The sequence below is a fragment of the Ursus americanus genome, chromosome 15 (genome assembly GCF_024610735.1).
Source record: "Ursus americanus isolate L20-20 chromosome 15, mUrsAme1.1.p, whole genome shotgun sequence".
NCBI lineage: Eukaryota > Metazoa > Chordata > Mammalia > Carnivora > Ursidae > Ursus > Ursus americanus.
Genome location: NC_142141.1, coordinates 37,985,008 through 38,007,145, shown reverse-complemented (window position 1 = coordinate 38,007,145; position 22,138 = coordinate 37,985,008). Strand labels below are relative to the sequence as shown.

The window sequence follows — 22,138 nt, the reverse complement described above, 5'->3', positions numbered from 1 at the left end:
TCATGCTTGCCCCTGACGTGTGTACGTCAGCCTACATTCAAGCACTCCGTTCCCAAGCAGATGCTGTCTGTAAATGATCATGTTGCTTTTAGCCATGGCTAATAACAGGGGGATGAAGGATAATGACACAATCCAAGCATAGGAAACAAAAAGGCTATGACAGACTGGAAGTAACCAGAATCAGAGGTCTAGGTAACCACGAGGTACCCACAACATGGTATAGAAAACTATGTGAGTGTGAGTGGGGATCCAGGCTGGAAATCAGTGTGTTAGGTCCACGTAATTTGTGAAGACAGGAAGGATAGGAAGAATAGGTGGATCCTATGGTTCCAGAAATTCAGAATTCAGTGTCCAAAAAGGTCAATGTAAATCAATTCATGAAAACAGTGCTGGTAAATAGATTGTGACATTCAACCAAGGGCAGAGGCCATTTACACTGTTGTCATTTCATGGTCCCTGTGCGTCAGTAGACAAGAATTCCCAGAGAGAGATGGACTCCTAGGTGTTGGATCTTGAGTCTTGTACCTTCTCAAGTATGCATTCTGATGGTATTTATGCAGGGACAATAAAAATATTAATATTAAGTTAAAGACAACTTAATAATTATTATCTATATAACAGTTTCCATTAATCAAGCGCTAGACATCTACACAGAAGTATCTCGTTAAAACAATAGTTTGAACCAGGTGATACTTACCTAGTATTGCCCACGCTAAGGCATCAGAGTCTTGAAACTAATAGTCAGATATCTATTTATAACAGTACCTGAAGGAGTAAGAATGATACATTTTATTATATGATTTTTCTCTAATAAATTTTTATTACATAATTAACATAATTATATATAACAAACCATGTAAAATCAGGATCTGATTAAAAAAAAATCTAGTTCTTTTTCACTAATGAATCTCTTTAGCTCATTATAGTTAAACTAGTAACCTTCATTCTGGTCTGAATTTCCCTTTTTCCAGTTTTTCTGACCTCTTTTTCACTCATCATGTTCTTATTCCAACCCGAGATGATTACTTTGACTTACTCTTTATCTTGGTCTTTACGTAGAAATATTATCAACTGTATTTTTAAGATGATTCTGCAAAATGTGTTCCACCAAATCCTTGATCTTCTTATCTCCACGGGTTAGCCTAACCTAAGCATTCAAAGAAAATGTTCTCTGCATGGTCAACATTCTATCCCATTGTGTTTGGCCACATTCTACCACTAATTCAGTGATGGAACAGGGCTTTATTCTGATCCCTCTGTGAGGAAGCATGCCTCAGACTGGGGTGCAAGCTGAATGTGGTTTCTCCTGTTGGCAACCCTCCTGTGTGACACTGTTATGTGCCTTCAACAGCAGCCTGAGAACCTCTTAGTTTAGCATTTAAAAAGGGCAGTCACATAAGCTACTCACACAAGCATTTCATTCAATCTTTACAGCAGCCCTGTGAAATAGATATTATTATCACACAAAGATGAGGGAATTGATAAGAGTACAAAACAAGTAAGTAGCAGAACAATTATGGGAATCCAGGTCATCTGATTTCAGTCCCAGAATGGTTCCTTTAGAACAGATTAAATGACTATACTGCACAAAATCATAAGAACATTGGAAACTTTCCACTTAAAATTGGCCTTGGACATAGAGCCTTATTATTATTATTATTATTATTATTATTATTATTATTATTATTATTTTGTTGTCTTTCTTTTTTTCTTTTTTTTAAAATTATGGTCAGCCAGGATATTGTACATCATAAGTTTTTCATGTACTATTAAAGCCTTTTTTCAGGACACCTGGGTGGCTCAGTCGTTAAGCGTCTGCCTTTGGCTCAGGGCCTGATCCGAGGGTCCTGGGATGGAGCCCCGCATTGGGCTCCCTACTCCGCTGGGAGCCTGCTTCTTCCTCTCCCACTCCCTCTGCTTGTGTTCCCTCTCTCGCTGGCTGTCTCTCTGTGTGTCAAAAAAATAAATAAAATCTTAAAAAAAAAAGCCTTTTTTTAAATAACATAATTTCCCTGGTTTGTTTTTTAATCTGATTCATTTCTGATTGGTCACATTACATAAAATAATTATCACTTGTCTAATTTAGAAGTATAAACAATTCCAATGAATGAAAGCAGAAGCAAGCAATAAATTCTAATTCAATCAATGATTATGGAAATCAAGTTAGTATTTAGCTAATTTTGAACAATGCATATAATTATTATGCACAAAACTGTTAAAAAAACCAAAGATATTAAACTAAAACAAAATAAATTTTACAAAGAAAAGATCGTTTGAATAGCAGTAATAATCAGATACAGTTATATTTCTTTAGTAATAAATTCCACCAATTTTAAAGGAAAACCTATTATGTATACTTTGGGGGATTTTTGCTTATTTGTTTTCAAAAAGCATTTCTTTACCTCAGAATGTTGTCATATTGGAAATTCTGTCACCAAACCAGGCAAGTCTTCTATAGCATTTATCAAATCTGTCAGTTTATATTCTGAGCAGATATTTTTTTGTCAGATAATTGATAGATATTGAAAGAATACTGATAAAAAGAAATGCAACAACATAGGTGTGTATTTTTAAATATATGACAGAGCATATATAAAAACATGTATACATTTATATATCACCTAGCATATATGAATATTTATGCTGTGTCACATAGAATATATATTAACAAAAATATACAAATAAAAAGATTTGTATCCTGACGTGTAGTCAGAACAAAGACATTACTTTCCTCCTCAAAAAAAAAAAAAGAAAAAATGATGTAAGGCAATTCAGATTAGCAGAAGTTGAAAAATTGGCCCATGTTTTGTGAAGAAATATGGTGAACATTGTCTTTTGTTTTGTTCTGTCTTTGGTTTTCATGAGAGCCTATGTTGTTGAGGGAGCTCATTTTCTTTCCCAGTGGATATTGCTCATGTTTTTCTGTCCCAATTATTTGGACTAAGAAGACTAAGTAAGGTGGTTGGGGGCAAGTTGACTGGGGGCAAGTGATAAAATGAAAAAAACGTGCTAATAAAACAGATCATCTTTAATGAGAATTGTGGAAGTCTTAAACATTTTTTAAAAAGCTGGTAAGCTGATATATCTTGAATTCATAATGTTCTGGACCACTGAAACAACACATCAGACTGTTCTGAAGTTTGAATAGCTAGATAAATAGGTTGTATGTACTAATTCCAAATAATCTTTTTTTAAATTTAAATTCAATTAGCCAACATTTAGTTTATCATTAGTTTCAGATGTAGAGTTCAGTATAATTCCAAATAATCTTAAAATATATCATAAATGACATGTATTTCTACTCTTTGTAGATTGTGGATGGAATATTTATAAAATGAAATTGTTACCTACTTATATTACTAATTTTTTTATATGTACCAAAGATAATTCTTTAAGATCTTTAAATGACTTCAGAAAAATACTATCTTACCTAAGTTTTTAGTGATCTGTATATAGATTAAACCCTGAAGTTTTTATGTCTTTAATTGTTTTTATTATTTTTATTATTATTACGGTGATGTTATAGCAACTTTGAACACTTTAGAAAATACAATAAAGCAATGTATTAATTTACTCTCCCACCAGTATTGAATGATAAGTATGACTAATTTTTTTGTGTTAGGCAAAATATGTTGCATCATTGTTTTATTTGGATATCTTTATTTCTGTGAATTTGAACATCACTTCAAAAACTCATTGACTATTTTATTCTATTTTGGTTACTGACTGTTCATATTCTTTGTGCCTTTTTTTCTGTTTGGATATTTTTTCTTTTTTATCTGTTTACTTAGAGCTGTTTATATACTGACTCACTTTTAACCCTTTGTCAAACATATATATGTTCACAGACACTTTCCTTTTGTTCTTTATTTTTAAGTTGTGTGTTGGTATGTTTATGTGGGGGGATGTGTGGAATATTTTATTTTTATATAATTAAATTAATCAGCCTTTTCTTGTATGGTTTTCATGCTTAAAAAGACCATCCTGGAACATATAAATATTCATCCAGATTTTGGTGCCTTCAAGATTTCTTGGTTCTAGAATCTATTTTCATGAGAAATATAAGGATATCCAACTTTATTTTTTTCAAATATGTGACCTTAAGTTATTCCAGTACCAGTTATGAAATAATCTACTTCTCTGCTACTGTGAAATATAAGCCTTATCATGTACTGAATTCCTATTTAACTCTGTTTATAGAATTTATATTTTTGTACATTGAACAAACTTACTTCTTTCTGAAACTCATTTTTTTTTCATTACTGTATATTTTTAAAGTTAAATTCCATTAGCCAACACATAGTACATAGTTAGTTTCAGATGTGAAGTTCAGTAATTCACCAGTTGCATATAACACCCAATGCTCATCACATCATAGGCCCTTCTTAATGCCCGTCACCTAGTTACCCCACCCACCTCCCCTCTCACAACCCTTGGTTTGTTTCCTATAGTTGAGAATTTCTCATGGTTTGTCTCCCTCTCTGGTTTCTTCCCATTCAATTTTCCCTCCCTTCCCCTGTGATCCTCTGTGCTATTTCTTATATTCCACATATTAGTGAAACCATATGATAAGTGTATTTCTCTGATTGACTTATTTCACTTAGCATAATACCCTCTAGTTCCATCCATGTCGTTGCAAATGACAAGATATATTTTTTGATGGCTGAGTAATATACCACTATACACACACACACACTATATATATATATATATATATATATATATATATATATATATATATATATATATATATATATATATATATATATATATATATATATATATATATATAGTATAGGACTGATATGTCATTTGCAAATATCTCCTCCTCTACTCTATGGTCAACTAATCTTCAACAAAGGAGGAAAGAATATCCAGTGGAAAAAAGACAGTCTCTTCAACAAATGGTGTTGGGAAAATTGGACAGCCACATGCAGAAGAATGAAACTGGACTATTTTCTTACACCATACACAAAAATAAACTCAAAATGGATGAAAGACCTAAATGTGAGACAGGAATCCATCAAAATCCTGGAGGAGAACACAGGCAGCAACCTCTCTGACCTTGCCTCAGCAACTTCTTGCTAGACAAGTTTCCAAAGGCAAGGGAAGCAAAAGAAAAATAAACTATTGGGACTTCATCAAGATAAAAAGCTTTTGCACAGCAAATGAAACAATTGACAAAACCAAAAGACAACCTACAGAATGGAAGAAGATATTTGCAAATGACATATCAGATAAAGGGCTAGTATCCAAAATCTGTAAAGAACTTATCAAACTCAACACCCAAAACCCAAATAATCCAGTCAATAAATGGGCAGAAGACATGAACAGACATTTCTCCAAAGAACACATACAAATGGCCAACAGACACATGAAAAAATGCTCCACATCACTCGGCATCAGAGAACTACAAATCAAAACCACAATGAGATACCACCTCACACCAGTCAGAATGGCTAAAATTAAAAAGTCAGGAAACAACAAATGTTGGCAAGGATGCAGAGAAAGGGGAACCCTCTTAAACTGTTGGTGGGAATGCAAGCTGGTAGAGCCACTCTGGAAAACAGTATGGAGGTTCCTTAAGAAGTTAAAAATAGAACTACCCTACAACCCAGCAATTGCACTACTAGGTATTTACCCAAAGGATACAAATATAGTGACCCGAAGAAGCACTTGCACCCCAATGTTTATAGAAGCAATGTCCACAATAGCCAAACTATGAAAAGAGCCCAGATGTCCATCAACAGATGAATGGATAAAGAAGATGTGGTACATATATACAATGGAATATTACTCAGCTGTCAAAAAATGAAATCTTGCCATTTGCAAATCTTGCCATTAGTTCCATGGATGGAACTAAAGGGTATTATGCTAAGTGAACTAAGTCAATCAGAGAAAGACAATTATATCATTTCACTCATGTATAGAAATTAAGAAACAAAACAGAGCATCATAGGGGAAGGGAGGGAAAAAATAAGATGAATCAGAGGAGACAAACCATGAGAGAGTTTAACTATAGGAAACAAACTGAGGGTTGTGGGAGGGGAGGTAGGTGGTGGGGGGTAACTTGGTGATGGGCATTAGCATGTGATGTAATGAGCACTGAGTGTTACATGCAACAGATGAATTACTGAACTCTGCCTCTGAAACTAATGATGCACTATATGTTAATTAACTGAATCTAAAAATAATAAAATTTAAAAATTTTTTAGAGTATCCTTAAAATCTCTTGTTTCTTTCATAGTATGTTAAAAAATTGATACTTGCTATTCTTCACCTTTGTTCAGAACTAGTAGCAATTTCTTTATCGTGATTAGTCTGGACAACTTCTAGAAATATATCAATAAAAAGTAACTCGATAGTTTTGCTCTCTAAACATTTCCATTTTTATGAGTTCCATCATTTATTTATGTAAAATTATTTTTTCCTATTTTAATGCTTAGTTTGTTTCCCTTCTTTTTTATTTTAGATCAGGCATTTTAGAGGACTATGAATTTTCCTCTGAGGACAATTGGATCCCATCCCATATTTTTAATAAATCTATTGTTTTAATGTTCTTTTGTACATTTATATTTGTAATTTCTTCTTTAATCCCGGAATTATTTTACAAGAATGGTTTTAATTTTTAAGTATTTATACTTCTCATATCTTTCAAAAATTGATTTCTAATTTTATTACAGAGAATGTGGTCTGTAATTTGTTTGTAAACCTGTAATTATTTGATCATTTCAGCAAGAAACTTGAAGAAATTGGGGGTCAAACATAATAGATTTAGAGGGCATCATATCAGGCATGAATGTTCTCTTTTATCTTTCTTACATTAAAATATCTTAAAATAAGCTTAGTATTTGCATAAGATAGCAGATAAACTATTATTGTCTTTTATCCGTCTACTGAGGATAGATTCAGTTTAAGTGTCTTTATGCTCAACCTGAGTTACGGTTTGTCTCAATTAACTCAATATGCCTACTTTCATAAACTGTTAAGGATTTTTGAGTTTTTTTCTTTTTTACTTTTCCATAGGAAGCTCATTCTTCTGCTTTCTAATATGAACATATTATTTATGTTATTACTCATTTATGTAACATAATTAAACTATTACTTTTGTTTGCTATACTTCGAGTTTATTTTCAATATTAAAAATTTTTATATGCCTAAATTCCACTTTAAGAATATTCTGTTTTGTTTGTTTCATTGTTATTTTGCAGAACATGGTTGGAGAGTGGGCCTTACCAGAAGAAATGGTTGATAATTTACCACCCTCCAACAATAACATATTGGGTCATGTGATTCACAGATTAGTTGAAAAATCTCATCCTCCTCGAGTCAAATCAACAGGACCAGAATTACCTTCATTTGCTATTAAAGGGTGCTTACTGGGGAAAACATTTAGTGGAAAAACCACTGCTCTAAAGTCTCTACAAAAAGGTAGAATTTCTTGCTGCTTTTTTTTTTTTTCACTTATTGGATTCTATTTACATTGACTATGGGTGCAAATGGCTATGTCTGTAGACAACATACATAAGAGCCTGCCGATATATTGGGAAACTCTGTCATCACCAAAAATTTTATAATAGAGTGATCATATAATTACTTGTCCAAGGCAGACACTTTTAGGATTTTAGAGTCATAAACGGGCACTGTCCCAAGCAAACCTGGATATTGGATATGTTATATAATGGTATGCATGGTCTTGAGAAATAATAAGTTATAAACTTTTCCTCATCGATTTTATTTACCTACCAATGAAGAGGGAAATTAATAATTTATAACAAATACAAAAGAAATCCTCTTAAAATTATAAATGTATTAATTCTTCACATCCATTGAGTTCTGTCCTTTTAATGAACCTTTGGCTTTTTCTTTTGAAGCTCATTCAGTTAGAAGCCCAGGTTTCCACCTGTTTAATTAGTTTTCATTCAGTTATACTTATTTTTTACTGTTTTCACTGGAAAACTCACAATTTGCATAGAGTAGTCCATCTTAAACTATTCCAGGGCAGACGAGGGTAGATCATTATCGAGATGTTAAAAGGTCCTCCTTAAAAAGCAGCTTGACAAAGGCACAATGAGATACCACTTCACACTCACTAGGATTGGTATAATAAGAAAGAAAAAAAAAAGGGAAAATAACAAGTGTTGGTGAGCAAGTGTTGGTTGGAACCCTCATTCATTGCTGGTGGAAATGTAAAATGGTGTCACCACTATGGAAAGCAGTTTGGTGGTTCCTCAGTAAATTAAACAAAGAATTACCATATGGCCCCAACAATTCCATTATGGGATATATACCCCAAAGGAGTGAAAACAGGTGTTCAAAATAAATCTTGTGCAGGAGTATTCATAGCAGCACTATTAATAAAAGCCAAAAGGGGGGATCTAAATGCCTATCACCTGATGAATGGATAACAGAAGTGTTATTAATCTATACAATGAAATATTACTCAGCCATAAAAAGGACTGGGGTACTGATATGAGCTACAATGTGGATGAACCTTGAAAACGTGATGCTGAATGAAAGAAATGAGACATGAAAGGCCACATATTGTATGATTCCATTTATATGAAATGTCCAGAATGGGTAAATCCATAGAGACAGAAGACAACTTAGTGGTTGCAGGGACAGGGATAGAGAGATAAGGAGTAACTGCTTAATGGGTACGGGGTTTTCTCTTTGGGTGCTAAAAATTTTTTGGAACAAGATAATGGTGATGGTTGGAAAACATGAATGACCTAAATACCACTGAGGTATATCTTTTACAATGGTTAAAATGGTTAGATTTATGTTATGTGAATTTTACCACAATAAAAAAAAAAATAAGTGGCTTGATCCAAAAGACAGTTGTAGGATGCCCTAGAGACAGTGTTACTGGATGAAAGCCAGCACGGAAGGATAACTATGTCCATTTCTTAAATGGAAAGATATTAATAAAATTGTCTTTTGCACTTTAGACTTTCCTGTTCAGATACTTTCTATCGACACTCTTGTCCAAGAAGCTATCAAAGCATTTCATGACAACGAAAAAATCAGCAAGGCTCTACCAACTGAGCAAGAAACTGAAGAAAAGACTCTACTAGTTCTGCAAGAGAAGAGCAAAGAAACCCAGGCAAGTGTGATTTTGGTTTTCTTTTCTACTCCTCATATTCTAGAGATATGAAGCTGGATGGAATCTAAGAGATCTAGACCAGAGGTTAGCAAAGTTTTCTGTAAAGGTCCTCTAGGGAGAAAATAGTTTAGATTTTGTGGACCAAGGGGCAAAATCAAGGTAGTATGTGGGTATTTATAGAATGAGAGAGAAAATTCCTCCCTGCCACCCCCACAATACACCCCAGTTTTCCTGGTGGGTCATCCAGGGTGGTTGGCCCACTTCCTGCCCAGTTACCATCAGCTGGAGACAGTCTCCTGAAGAAAGAGCCACAGGCTGGTATGGCTGGTGAGGGGGTGAAGGGGCTGAATTGCAAGGGATTGGAGGAGGGTGGGGTATGAGTGTTGAGGGGGGAGTTCACCAAGTCACCAGCTCCTGGAGTGATAGTTCATCCCTGAGACCCTGGCAGTGGCCAAGAGCAGAGCATCCATTGCATAGTTAAAGACCAGTGCCAGCTTTTGGCAGTGGCCGAGGCAGATGCTGGAACAGCGCAGAGAAGGGGCAGAGGGGGATGCCAGCCTTGGTCCCCTGGCTCACAGCGCTATTCTGCAGAGGGATGCCCAGGGACGTTATAAAAAACAGTTGGCTGGCTGAATTTGATCTGCCAGTAGATCTCAATTGGAGGGATGGTGAAGAAGGGGGAGGTCTTCTTTGTGGTTTACCTGTACCACATTCCCATCAATATCGCATCTTGCTACATTATTGCATGAAGATTCTAAGGCAGAAAATATGAAAATGTGGCCCCACCTTGAGAATCATAATGTGGTCCAGCACCCTCATTTTAAAAGAGAGACAGTAGAGGTCCTAAGTATGAATTGCTTTGCTCAGGGTCAGAAGGCTTGTTGATGAGTGCTGTGAGTGGAAACCCAGATTCTAAATCCAGTGTTCTTTCCCCTACTTTATGTTGTCTCTGCAGTTGAATAAATTAGCAGAGAATCTAATCCAAATCATTTTCATGGGCTGCAAGATAAATACGATTTAACTATGAATTATGAAAATAACTGGGAGAAGGGGCACCTGGGTGGCTCAGTCGCTCAGTTGGTTAAGTGTCTTCCTTCAGTTCAGGTCATGATCTCAAGGTCCTGGTATCGAGCCCCACATCAGTCTCCCTGCTCAGCAGAGAACCTGCTTCTCCCTCTCCCCCTGCTGCTCCCCCTGCTTGTGTGTGTTCTCCCTTTCTCTCTCTCTCCTTGTCAAATAAATAAACAAAATCTTAAAAAAAAATAACGGAGAGAAGTGTGGACTGCCTCTTATTCTGTATTTTAACCAATTGGATGATAGATAATGTACATGTTTTTTTCTTTATTCCCTTATGGCTATGACTGACACCTCTAGGATTGTTCTTTCTAAAATGGTTTTCCATGAACTCTACCTCTTTCTCAGGTTTCATTGTATTTTCAAAATAACAGTTGCTATATTTTACATAGAATTGAAAGTCATTTGAAAGACTATTCTGTAAGAATAGTCATCAAATTTTACTTGTTTTCAGAAATCATTCAGTTCTTCTTAATACTAATGTTAGATAAGATAGTGTAAACCTTATAGAAATAAAATGTTAAATATTATTAAAATATGAGAATATTACGATTTCTGTTTGTGTGTGTGTGTGTGTGTGTGTGTGTGTGTGTGTGTGTGTGTGTGTGTTTTCTCCCCAAAGGATCTACAGAATGTATCTTCACCTTATCCAGTTTCGGAGGAAGCATTGCCAGAAACAGAAGATAAAACTATACTTAGTAAGTGAGATACCAAAACAAATCATCCATTATTTACATTAGATAGGCGGACAGGTACATAGTGAGGGCGCAGTATGTGAGCACGAACTTGCTTTCACGGACAGAAAGGGGAGTTTTGCACAGCTGTCTACCTGGTCGTTTAACAGAGAGAGCAAGATAAACACAGAAGTCCCTAACCTTTGTCTACAACTAGGGGTAAGAGATGACTATTATGAAGGAATCTTTCTACGCTCCTTCAAGTAGTTGCTCACTTTTGTTGTGCTTCTGATAACAGTCAGGAGAAATGCTCCCTCTTCCTGGCTTTGCAGGGAGACAGTATTGTGTTGTTCCTTCTCGCTGGGACAGATCTGGGTGAGCGGCACTGTCGGGGCTCCCTGCGCGCTGGTGCGCTGTTCACTGTGTTGAGGGAGGCTGCAGGGTCTGGGCTCTTGCACCCACCTGAAGAGTGGTTCCCTAGATAAGTTTGTTTATTTCCAGCCTTGGGCAAGTTACATAAGTAGAACGAATCCTCCAAACCTAATGAAAAGTTATCTCACTTGGGATCTTTCAGATGCTTTTTAGAAACATTGAAGGAAAACAATGTTAAGTCTTAAATATCTTTTCTAGCTATGCCAGTGAAGACTTGCCATATTTAATTGTTTCCTCATATTCTAGCATAAAGTTCAGATCCCCCTGTGCCAAAGTCATTATCACCATCACCCCTGAACAGGGTGGTGAGCAAACAGGTCTCCTAGAGCAGCTGAGTTTTCCATCGTTTAAAAGGGCATAATCTGTCCCTTATTTCAGTTATGTGTTTCATACAAGATAATTTTAATTGTTTAATTGACTTTTAAACTATTGTAAGTATTGTATGACATATTTTATTACAAAAGTCCAGTTAATTAGAAATGGACTCCGAAAAAAACTTGGTTTTTTCTATAGATTTTAACTAATAACCCTTCTGACTTCTAGAATTTTCTACTTTTATACATGTTTATTACCTATAACTTGATAATTTAGGAAAATAAAAATTAATGAATTAACATTTTAACAAATTTTCTTGAGAAACTTGTCTAGTTTTCTGAAAAGAAAACCTAAACTGTATTTAAGTACTTCTAATGATATTATTTTGGGTGAGCCATAATGGAAGGAAGGAAGTAGAAAATGCCAACCCACATAATGGCGGGATTTTAATGAGGTGGAAGGAAGGTGAAGCCATGCTATGGTGGTCCTTCCTCCGAGCATCTCAGGCTGGGCTGGATCCAATAACCCATCTGTCCAAAACCATAGATGATCAGATACCAACGCGGTTGTTAATGGTAAATACTGGAGTTTGTTCTTACCACTTTTTCTGTTGCTAGGTACTGATACAAATAAAACTGTAAAAGTTGAAGAAGTCAAATCAAGTGATAGTTTCTCTGAAGTAAGTACTATAATCTAATTTTGGCTACTAGTGTATTAAAATATGTCATGATTCATAGTTTCTCGATAAGTCTTCAAATGGAATGAAATAGCAATGTGCTCCTCTTTGGTTTAAAGTAAATATGATGTTGGGGCACCTGAGTGGCTTAGTCGGTTAAATGTCTGAGTCTTGATCTCAGGGTTGTGAGTTCAAGCCCCACGTTGGGCTCCATGCTGGGCGTGGAGCCTACTTAAAGTAAATATGATGGTAAAATATTAGCTAAATCTAAGTTACTTAATTTTCTTTCTATTCTTTATCTCTAAAGTGGTGGAAATTACTATTCAGTTTTGCCAGGTAAGAAGGTATATATGTGCTTTTTTAAAATTTTAGTCTTATGTCAAATTTATATTTATGTATTTTTCTTTACCACTTAATTTATTACTTTTATTTCCTTTCCTACTCTCTTCACCTTTAAATAATTTTTTCCAGAATTTCTCCTTAGACTCAGTGGTGACTCTACAGAATTTTGTAGTAATCCCTGAAAGAAATATTTATAATTCACTGACTATTACTTCCAATGAAAACTAATATTTCCTAGTATAGTATTGCTTTTCTGTATATGGAGACATCTTTTTGTCATCAAATAGAATGTCCAGATCAACCAAGTAAGATTTTATTTGCTTTATTTTTATTACATTTAATTACTTCTATTATGCATTTCACCTTGGGAAACAATTTATTTTTATTTTTATTTTTTGGGGGGGCAGGCACAGAGGGAGAGGGAGAGTGAAAATCTTTTTTTTTCAACTAACATCTTTTAAAAAGTTTTTTATGTAAATTCAATTTAATTAACATATACTGTATTATTAGTTTTAGATGTAGAATTTAGTGATTCATCAGGTGCATATAACACCCAGTGTTCATTACTTCAAGTGCCGTCCTTTTTTTTTTTTTTTTAAAGATTTTATTTATTTATTTGTCAGGGAGAGAGAGAGAGAGAGAGCACAAGCAGGGGGAGTGGCAGGCAGAGGGAGAAGCAGGCTGCCCACTGAGCAAGGAGCCCAATGCAGGACTTGATCCCAGGACTCTAGGATCATGACCTGAGCCAAAGGCAGATACTTAACCAACCGAGCCACCCAGGTGTTCTATCAAGTGCCCTCCTTAATGCCCATCACCCAGTTACCCCATCCACCCACCCACATCCCCTCTAGCAACCCTCAGTTTGTTTCCTGTAGTTAAAAGTCTCATATGGTTTGCCTCCCTCTCTGTTTTAATCTTATTTTATTTTTCTTTCCCTTCCCCTATGTTCATCTGTTTTGTTTCTTAAATGTCATATATGAATGAATTCATAGGGTATTTGTCTTTCTCTGAATGACTTATTTCGCTTAACATAACACCCTCCACATACTACATCTTTATCCATTCATCTGTCGATGGACATCTGGGTTCTTTCCACATTTGGCTGGTGTGAACATTACTGCTATAAATACTGGGGTGCATGTGCCCCTTTGAATCACTATGTTTGTATCCTTTGGATAAATACCTAACAGTGCAATTGCTGGGTCGTAGGGTAGTTCTATTTTTAACTTTTTGAGGAACCTCTGTACTGTTTTCCAAAGTGGGCGCACCAGTTTGCATTCCCACCAACAGTGTAAGAGCGTTGCTGTTGGGAGAGAGGGAATCTTAAGCAGGCTCCACGCCCAGCAGAGACCTCAACTCAGGGCTCAATCTCACGATGCTGAGATCATGACCTGAGCTGAAATCAAAAGTCGGACGCTTAATTGACTGAACCACGCAGGCATCCCTAGAAAACAATTTTAGATTTCAAATATTTTTGATTTCACAACTCAAAGACAGAAAAAGTTTTAGAAGAATATACACCAAACTATAAATATGACACCCAATGGGGAGGGAAATAGGCTTCGAGAAAGTGATAAAGGGGAATTTATAATTTTTACTCCATATATTTGAAATATAAATTAGCAGAAAGACTAAGTGTATTTTTTATATTTGCCTTTATTGAGTTACAAGTCCTCCAAATTCCATATTCAATTCAAAGGGCATATTTTTTTTTTTTTGGTGTGCTGTTATAACTATTTAGAATATATCAGTGAACAGAAATGACAGGGTTCCTGGACCTTAAGGAATTTATGCTCTAATAGAGAGAGGCAGATAACAAACACAGTAAATGAATTATATGATGCATTAGATGGTAATGAACCGGGAGGAAAGAAAATGTAGAGTGGAGTAAGGGCTAAGAAGCACAGGCCAAGGCCAAGGAGGTGGGAAAAGAGGGAAGGTTACTGTATTAAATGGGGTGGGCCTCCCTGAGGAAGTGAGGCTTAACCAAATTGGAAGAAGATTGAGAGAACCTGCAAGTACATCTGGGGCAGCATTATAGGCCGTAAGAGCTGGATGGCAGCCACGAGGCAGGAAGGTGCCTGGCCAGCAAGGTGGGATAATAGTAAGGCATGAGGTTCGAGAGATGAGCAGGAAGAGAGAAAGATCAGGTCAGCTTTATAGGCATAATGAGGACATTTGAAATAAACAAGGAAACTTTGCAGGGTTCTGAGTAGAGATCTCATTTGACTTATAAAATACGCGCTGGTGGCTGATTTAAGAATAAGCTCTAGGGAACTTCCTGTTGATAGAGCAGCTTTATTGGACTAACATCATAAATGCTGGACAAGATAGAAAAGCGAATTATTTGAAGGCCAAAAGCCGACCATAAAAAGCAAAGCAGCAGACAGACAAGCAGCACAAAGCAGCAGAAATTGTATGAAATTGGATCACTGAATGAAGGGAACTTCCCTGAGCAAGAGCCACGCACATACAGGTGACCCCAGAGCCACGCTGTGTTTGCGTAGCTTGAGAGGGACTAGAATTCCAGCAGCAATCATCAACAGTTTCAGTTGAACGTATTAGAAAATGAAGGCCGGGGATGCCCGAGTAGCTGAACATTGAGAGGAAGGTCTTGGAAAGGAGGGAACCACAACACATGTCCCCTAAATGCTTGGCAGACTCCAGAATTGTGCCAGATGGTCAGTGTCTACATCAGAGAGCGTGCCCTTTTAACTTTTCTCCCCCAATGTCGGGTTTTGACTTTTCAATTAGCTGTACTCTACCATTCATCGTTTATTTTTACAGCTGACTGTGCGTGCTCGGCTTGGTGCAAAATCGGAAAAGTTGCTGAAGAAAGGAAAGAGCATTTCTGACATGTTGCTAGTTAACATCTTGGTAAATGCTATTAAGTATGTATTTTTTTAATCTACTAATGTCTTCTTTATCAGATAGAAGTATATAAAGAAAAATATAGAAATGTTTTTAAAATTTTTAATATCTAATGAATACTACTTGTCTACCTCAGAAAACAGAGAGCAAGATGAAGATCTGTTTTGTGATTTACATGCTTACACTTTACTTCCCCCACTTTACCAGTCTTGACTTCACTCACGCAGATGTGACTACAGGTCAGGTTCTAGTCCCTGCAGGGAATTCAAGGAGAAGTTAGATACTTGGAAAAGCCAAGGGACACATTATAGAGCAGAGAGACCCTCACTGTGTGGTCACAGGCCAGTGCCTGCCCTTGTTTTATGTTTGAGGAGGAGGAAATGAACTCAGGGATCCAAAGGCTGGTCAGTGCTAGACAGGAAGGTGATGAGAAAGGAGAGTTTGCCCAAGGGAGAAGGAGATTCTGTTGTTTAATATGAGTTCTAACAGAAAAAGAAATGAAGTCATAACTTTTAATCCAAAAATCAGAATCTCAGTTTTATATAATTAGGTATTTAGAAGAGCAGAGTTGAAGTTTCTTCCCTTTTCATATTGTTTTTCAATTTAAAGCCTTCAAATAATCATTCTTGGACCTCTTATTCTCTACGGAGGATGCTGCATTGAAAGCAAAAACCCAAGAAAAGCTCCTCACACTCCAGCAACTTACAATCTAATTGAGATAAGGAAGACTCATTGGAATTTTTCTCATTCAAGAAATACAATAATTATTAATTGTATAGCAAAGTGAATGAGAGTCAGAGGAGTTCAGATTAGGCAGTTATGGCTCCATGCTGGATTGGGGGGAGTAGAGGAACTCTCCAGGTTGACAATGTGAGTATCCACTGTGTGCTGAGCTCAGGGCTGAGTTTTTAAAATGAATCATTTCAGTTTATCCTCATAACCGCCCTATGAGGTATGTTATCCCACTACGTGTAGATGAGAAACAGGTTCAAAGGAGGAACTGGCTATGAACACAGGCTAGAAAATGCAACACATACTCACCTAACAGCAAGGAGATGAGTTTGTTTGAAGTAAATGGTTCAAGACTGGGAGAGACAAGACGTTATAGGGAATTAAGTTGTGACCAGTTAGTTTTAAATACCATGTTATGGCCTCTGGAATAGATGTGGAGAGCAGCAGGGACCTACAGAAAGATTTTAAGTAAAGGAACGATCGTCGTTTGTTAATAAGCCTAATTTTATCTGTAAAGTAATAACCTTTGTGCGGAAGGTGGTTACTGTGGAGTTAAAGGAAAGGTAAAGGCAAGATTCATTGTATTGTTACTTCCAAAGTACTTGTATCTATCAAAATGTGAATGGTGTGTCCATTTTCAATTTAGTGAGATACCTGTGGATCAAGGATGGGTCTTGGATGGTTTTCCAATGACGTTAAACCAAGCAAAGCTTCTGGAGGAAGCTCTCACGGGCTGCAGCAGAGAGGTCCTAGAACTGGAGGCAAAGAAAGCACAAATATCCACATTGGCTATTGATCCTACAGCCTCCAAAGAAGTGCCTCCTCCCCCTTCTGCCCTTGATTTTGTCATATTATTAGATATTTCAGATAATTCCTCCCTGGATCGCATGAATGGCACAGTGGGTAAGCTGGACACTTTTTCCTTTGTTTTGATATTCTTTTTTAATAAGTCGAAGCTCTTTGCTCATTCCTTCTTTGACTGAATCAGTGAATACTCCCATTTACAATTATAAGTGGTAATAAGGAATCCATTTCAGATTTCCAAAGAACTATCTAGCAGAGCACATTTGCCTCTTGCTTTAACTGTTGGTGTTCAGCACTGCAGAGAACTAGCAGAGAATTGTAATGCTGACTGCAAGCATCTCACTAAACCGTTCTCTCAACTTGGCAGCTCCCCTGGCACAGAGGTACCCTTTTTGAGATTTGCATGCATGGAGGAGCTTCTTGGGGCTGTCTAGTACATCTTGGTGGGTCATCCTAATGAAGGTCGTAAACCACATCTGTCCTGCAAGCAAGGATCTGATAACATCCTTCCCTGAGATTATGTGTGAAGTCAGAGAAACAAGTATCAGTTGACTGAAGTCAGGAGGAGTTGAACAGTCCTTCCAGCACTCAAGGGTTTTTTGCTACTTTTTGCTACTTTTTTGTTACTTTTTGCCATTGAAACGAAAGTATTACTTTATTTCACAAATTAAATACTTACGGGAAAAGCACATCTTCTTGAATCTTGTCTTTCCAAGTTATGAGGTATTTGACCTTGGAAAAGTTATTTCATTATTCTAAACCTGAGCTTCACAATCGATATAGTAAAATGCCTCATTGTATTGTTATAGACATTGAAGGAAAACTTTCTTCACTCACAACACTTCTGACACCAAATGTGTGAGTTTCCTACACCACCCAATTCTCCAGTTCCCGGGAGAAACCAACTGGGTGTTCTACAATTGAATTCCATTCTGGCACTAACTACTAGGAGTTAGGGGAGACTCCATAAGTTAAGAGCTCAGCACCACAAGACTGCCCCCAACTTTAGATGCCAATTTCAAGTAGTAGATCCCCAGGTTACCCACGCTTCTGTCTGACTTGGCTACAAATTGAGGGTTTCCATGACCCTTCCTCAGGTCTGAATTTTTCTATAATGGCTCATAGAACTTATAGAATATTTACTATTACTGGCTTATTATAAAGGATATCATAAAGGATTCAAATGAACAGCCAGATGGAGAGGAATGCAGTGCAAGGTCTGGAAGAGTCTCGAGCTCAGGAGCTTTGGTCCCCGTGGAGTTTGGGTTGCACTACCCTCCTGGCATGTGGATGTGTTCGCCATCCCAGAAGCTCTCTAAAGCCCTTGGTTTAGAGCTTTTATGGAGGTTGTAAAAAGCATGATTTATTCAATCATTGGCCACTGGTGATTAACTCAGCCCTCAGCCCCTCAACCCTTCCAAGAAGTCTGGGGTCAAGGCTGAAAGTTCCATCCTTCTAATCATGTGGTTGGTTCCTCCGACAACCAGGCCTCATCTTCCAAGAGTCATCCTGCTAGCATTAACTCAGATGAGGTTGAAAGGGGCTTATTATGAATAAGAAAAAATGCTCCTCACATCTATCACTCAGGAAATTACAAGAGTTTTCCAAGCTCTTTGTCAGGAGCCAGAGAAAAAGATCAAGTATGTATTTCTTATTGTATCACAATATCACAGATATTAAATGAGATCAATGTAAAACACTTAGGATAGAATCTGGTGCAGGATAATAAACATGTAGCAAATACATCAGGAAGAATTATGGAAGACTTTGAAATAAACAAGAGATTATTAGCTATCCTTTCAGTAAAAGTATGAGTATAGTCTTTTGGACACTTTAGACTATCTGCATCTATAGGAGTCTGTACCTTTCATTGGCTTTGACTCAGATCTATAACTGCAAATCGTAAGAAACCAATGGCAATTCAAATGATTCTTTTTTTTTAAAAGATTTTATTTATTTTTATTTGACAGAGAGAGAGACAGCCAGCGAGAGAGGGAACACAAACAGTGGGAGTGGGAGAGGAAGAAGCAGGCCCATAGCGGAGGAGCCTGATGTGGGGCTCGATCCCAGATCGCCGGGATCACGCCCTGAGCCGAAGGCAGACGCTTAACCGCTGTGCCACCCAGGCACCCCCAATTCAAATGATTCTTGTGCATAGACAAGCAAATGATTTTTACTCAATCAATATATATTAATTTCTAAACTTTGGGAGAGATTGCGAGTATTAGGTCGCCCTATCCATAGCGGCCAGCTTTTCATCTATTAGCGTCTATTTTAGCATTCCTGATTGTAGATATGACTGTTGCTCAGGTTCTCATTTGAACTGGTTGTAACATTTTACTGCTCTCCTCATTAATTGGAGAGTTAAATAATGCCATTTTGCCTTTGTTTGAGAGTCTTGATTTTATCTTTTTTAAAAAATTAGCCTTTAACAAATGGTAATACTCATCATTCTTTTATTACTGCTCTTATTGCTAATATAATGACATTCAAAGCTAGGAGAGACCTAGAGAGTCATCTATTTCAATGCTTTCATTTGTAGATGGGAATTCAAAGCATGAAAACCTGACTTGTCTAAGGTCACACTCATCTTTATTTTGAGGTTGTATAATTTTGAGGTCTATTGTTTACTTAAATGAAATGACAAAACCATTAGATACTACTTTAGCTGTTGAGCCCAGCAGTTTACACTGGATGCCGTCTACCAAATCTTAAAAGAGAGAACTTACTTCTATCCATACAAGGGAGTAGGAACTATGCTGATTGCAGTGATGATTCTGCTGGTCCAGCCAACCTCCCCATCCTGCTCAGGATAAGGCTGAGAATTGGCTGAGAACACTGCCAATCCATGGCCCACTGGTGACAGAACAGGACCCTGAACTCAAGATCAATCTGACTTGAAAGTGGATATGTCAAATTGTTATAAAGTGCACACACAGACCTGTGGAGAAGAGGGTTCCTGAAAGCTGATTATAACCCCACAAGAGAAGGTTTGCTACCCTCTTCGGGCTCCATAGGAAGCTTACTGTTGTATGTTTCAGAAACAGAAGGAAATCAATTGGCAATAATTTTTCAAGAAGTCCAACTCAATCCACTTGAGTTCTTTCAACTCCCAGCAAAATTACATGACAAGTGATTCTGGCAGATTTGTCAAAGCTGATGTTAACATCTAAATTTTTTAATTTCTTAATTTTTGACCTTTGACTTATGAGTAGGCTTAAAGATTCCCTTTCTCCACTACTACAGGGAGAACGTCTCCTTTGTCAGATTTTATGCACATATACACTTAATCTTATTTATCTACCCTCCAAAATTAGTATTAAAGCACAATGTGATTTTTCTTTTTACCATATATTTCTAAGATCGTATATTTCTTGGTCTGAAGTGAACTGAGCCAACTGTTGGATCTGGGCCACCTGAACCATGAAAAAACTAGGATGAAATCATTATTTTATAGTTCCTACTTATTTTGATCAGAACTGGGTATGCTAAATATAGCCACAACTTTGAAAATCAATCTGCAGTTTTCATATTAAAGTATTTTAAATTAAGAAAGAGTGTTATTCTTTCACATCTTAAGATTATTCTTAAAAAAAAAAGATTTTTCTTTCTTAGAATATTAGGTTTGACTGGCCTTTGAGATATCTTTGCCAATTTACTCTCCTCATTTTAAGCAAGACCCCATTTAAACTATTTTAGACAGATAATCCTCTGCCCTTCTATAATATCTTGTTTGTTCATATATTCACTTATTATTTATAGCATGTTTGCTGAGTGCCAGATATTGTGCTATGTACTGCATATAGAGTAATAAAGAAGAAATGGATCCTGTCTTCAAAGAATTTAGTGGAAATTGTAGCTAAGAAACCAAGAGGTTGCAGCATAGAATTGACTGTCCAACATGGCAGCCACCAGCCACACGTGCTATTTAAACTAATTAAAATTAATAAATTAAAAATTCAGCTCCTCGGTCACATGGGCCACATTTTATGTTCACATGTGGCTAGAGGCTACCATATCATACAGCACTGCTGTAGAATGTTTCCATCATCTCAGAAAGTCCTATTGGATGACGCTGGTCTAGAGTGAAGGGAGTTAAGGTGGTACCACTAGTAAACACTTATCTAAGACTTATAATTCACCAGGAGCTGGTAATACACAAATGAAAGGCAAATCCCTATCTACAAGTAGTTGACAATGTAGTGTAAGAAGCAAAAATAAGCTGATTATTATAATATAGTTAGTTGTGTGCTATTATTATAATATAGTTAGGTGTGCCCAGCATGGGAAGAGGTTAACCAGGCCAAGAAAGGAAGAGAGGTAGAGAGAGAAACATTACAAACCTTGGCAGGTGAGCATGGTCCATCTAGAGAACATCAAGGACCGAGTAGGGCTGAGAAGCAGCAAGGTATGGAGGAGGGGCAGAAATGAGCCTGGAGACTAGGCATGGGCCAGCTGGAGTCTTGCCCCAAGCTAAGTTGTTTGAACATCTTCCTGAAGCCATGTGAAGTCACCGAATGATATTAAAACTGAGATTTAATGCAATTAGGTATGTGTTTTATAATGGTCATTCTGGCTCAGGGTGGAGGCTACATAGGAAGGGGAGTGAGGTTGGAAGCAATAAAACAAATGAGAAAACCATTATCCTCTGAAAAACAACAGAGGCATTATGACGGGGAGAGGCAAGGTGAGAATGGTCAGTTTCAAGTGGTATTTACAGGGCAAATCACAGAACTTATGATCAGTGAGGATGGGAGATGGAGCACAGGGAGAAAGGGATGAATGCAAGTTTTTGACCTGCACAGTTTTTGAGTGATGATGCCATTTACTTAGAGAATATGGGAAGAAATGCGTGGAGATCCTTTAGGGAAATGTCGAGTTTGAAGTGCCTGTGGGACTTTTAAGCTAAGATGTTGAGAGAACGGTTCTCTAAATGGGGCTAGATGTCAGGAAGGAAGCATGTCCGAAAGTTAAGGATTTGAAGGTGAGAGATATTGCCAGAAATAAAAATGTGCTTTAAAAAAAGATCCAGGTGACCCTCAGAAAACATCAGAATTTATTGTGGAGAGCAAAAGAAGTGTTTAGAGGCAGCAGCTAAAAAGGAGGGAAGAA

General features: G+C 36.9%; 1 protein-coding gene across 3 annotated transcripts in view; it reads left to right on the top strand.

Moving 5' to 3' along the window:
• The window catches only part of LOC123785470 (sperm flagellar and cilia associated 2), a 135,365-nt gene that overhangs the window by 57,607 nt on the left and 55,620 nt on the right, over window positions 1–22,138 (top strand). For all 3 annotated transcript variants that reach the window (XM_087867937.1, XM_087867939.1, XM_087867938.1), the window contains 6 exons: window positions 7,212–7,431; window positions 8,952–9,106; window positions 10,803–10,878; window positions 12,219–12,280; window positions 15,407–15,510; window positions 16,869–17,125. In XM_087867937.1, the coding sequence (XP_087724063.1) occupies window positions 7,212–7,431; window positions 8,952–9,106; window positions 10,803–10,878; window positions 12,219–12,280; window positions 15,407–15,510; window positions 16,869–17,125 (874 nt within the window). The remainder of the gene's footprint in view (window positions 1–7,211; window positions 7,432–8,951; window positions 9,107–10,802; window positions 10,879–12,218; window positions 12,281–15,406; window positions 15,511–16,868; window positions 17,126–22,138) is intronic.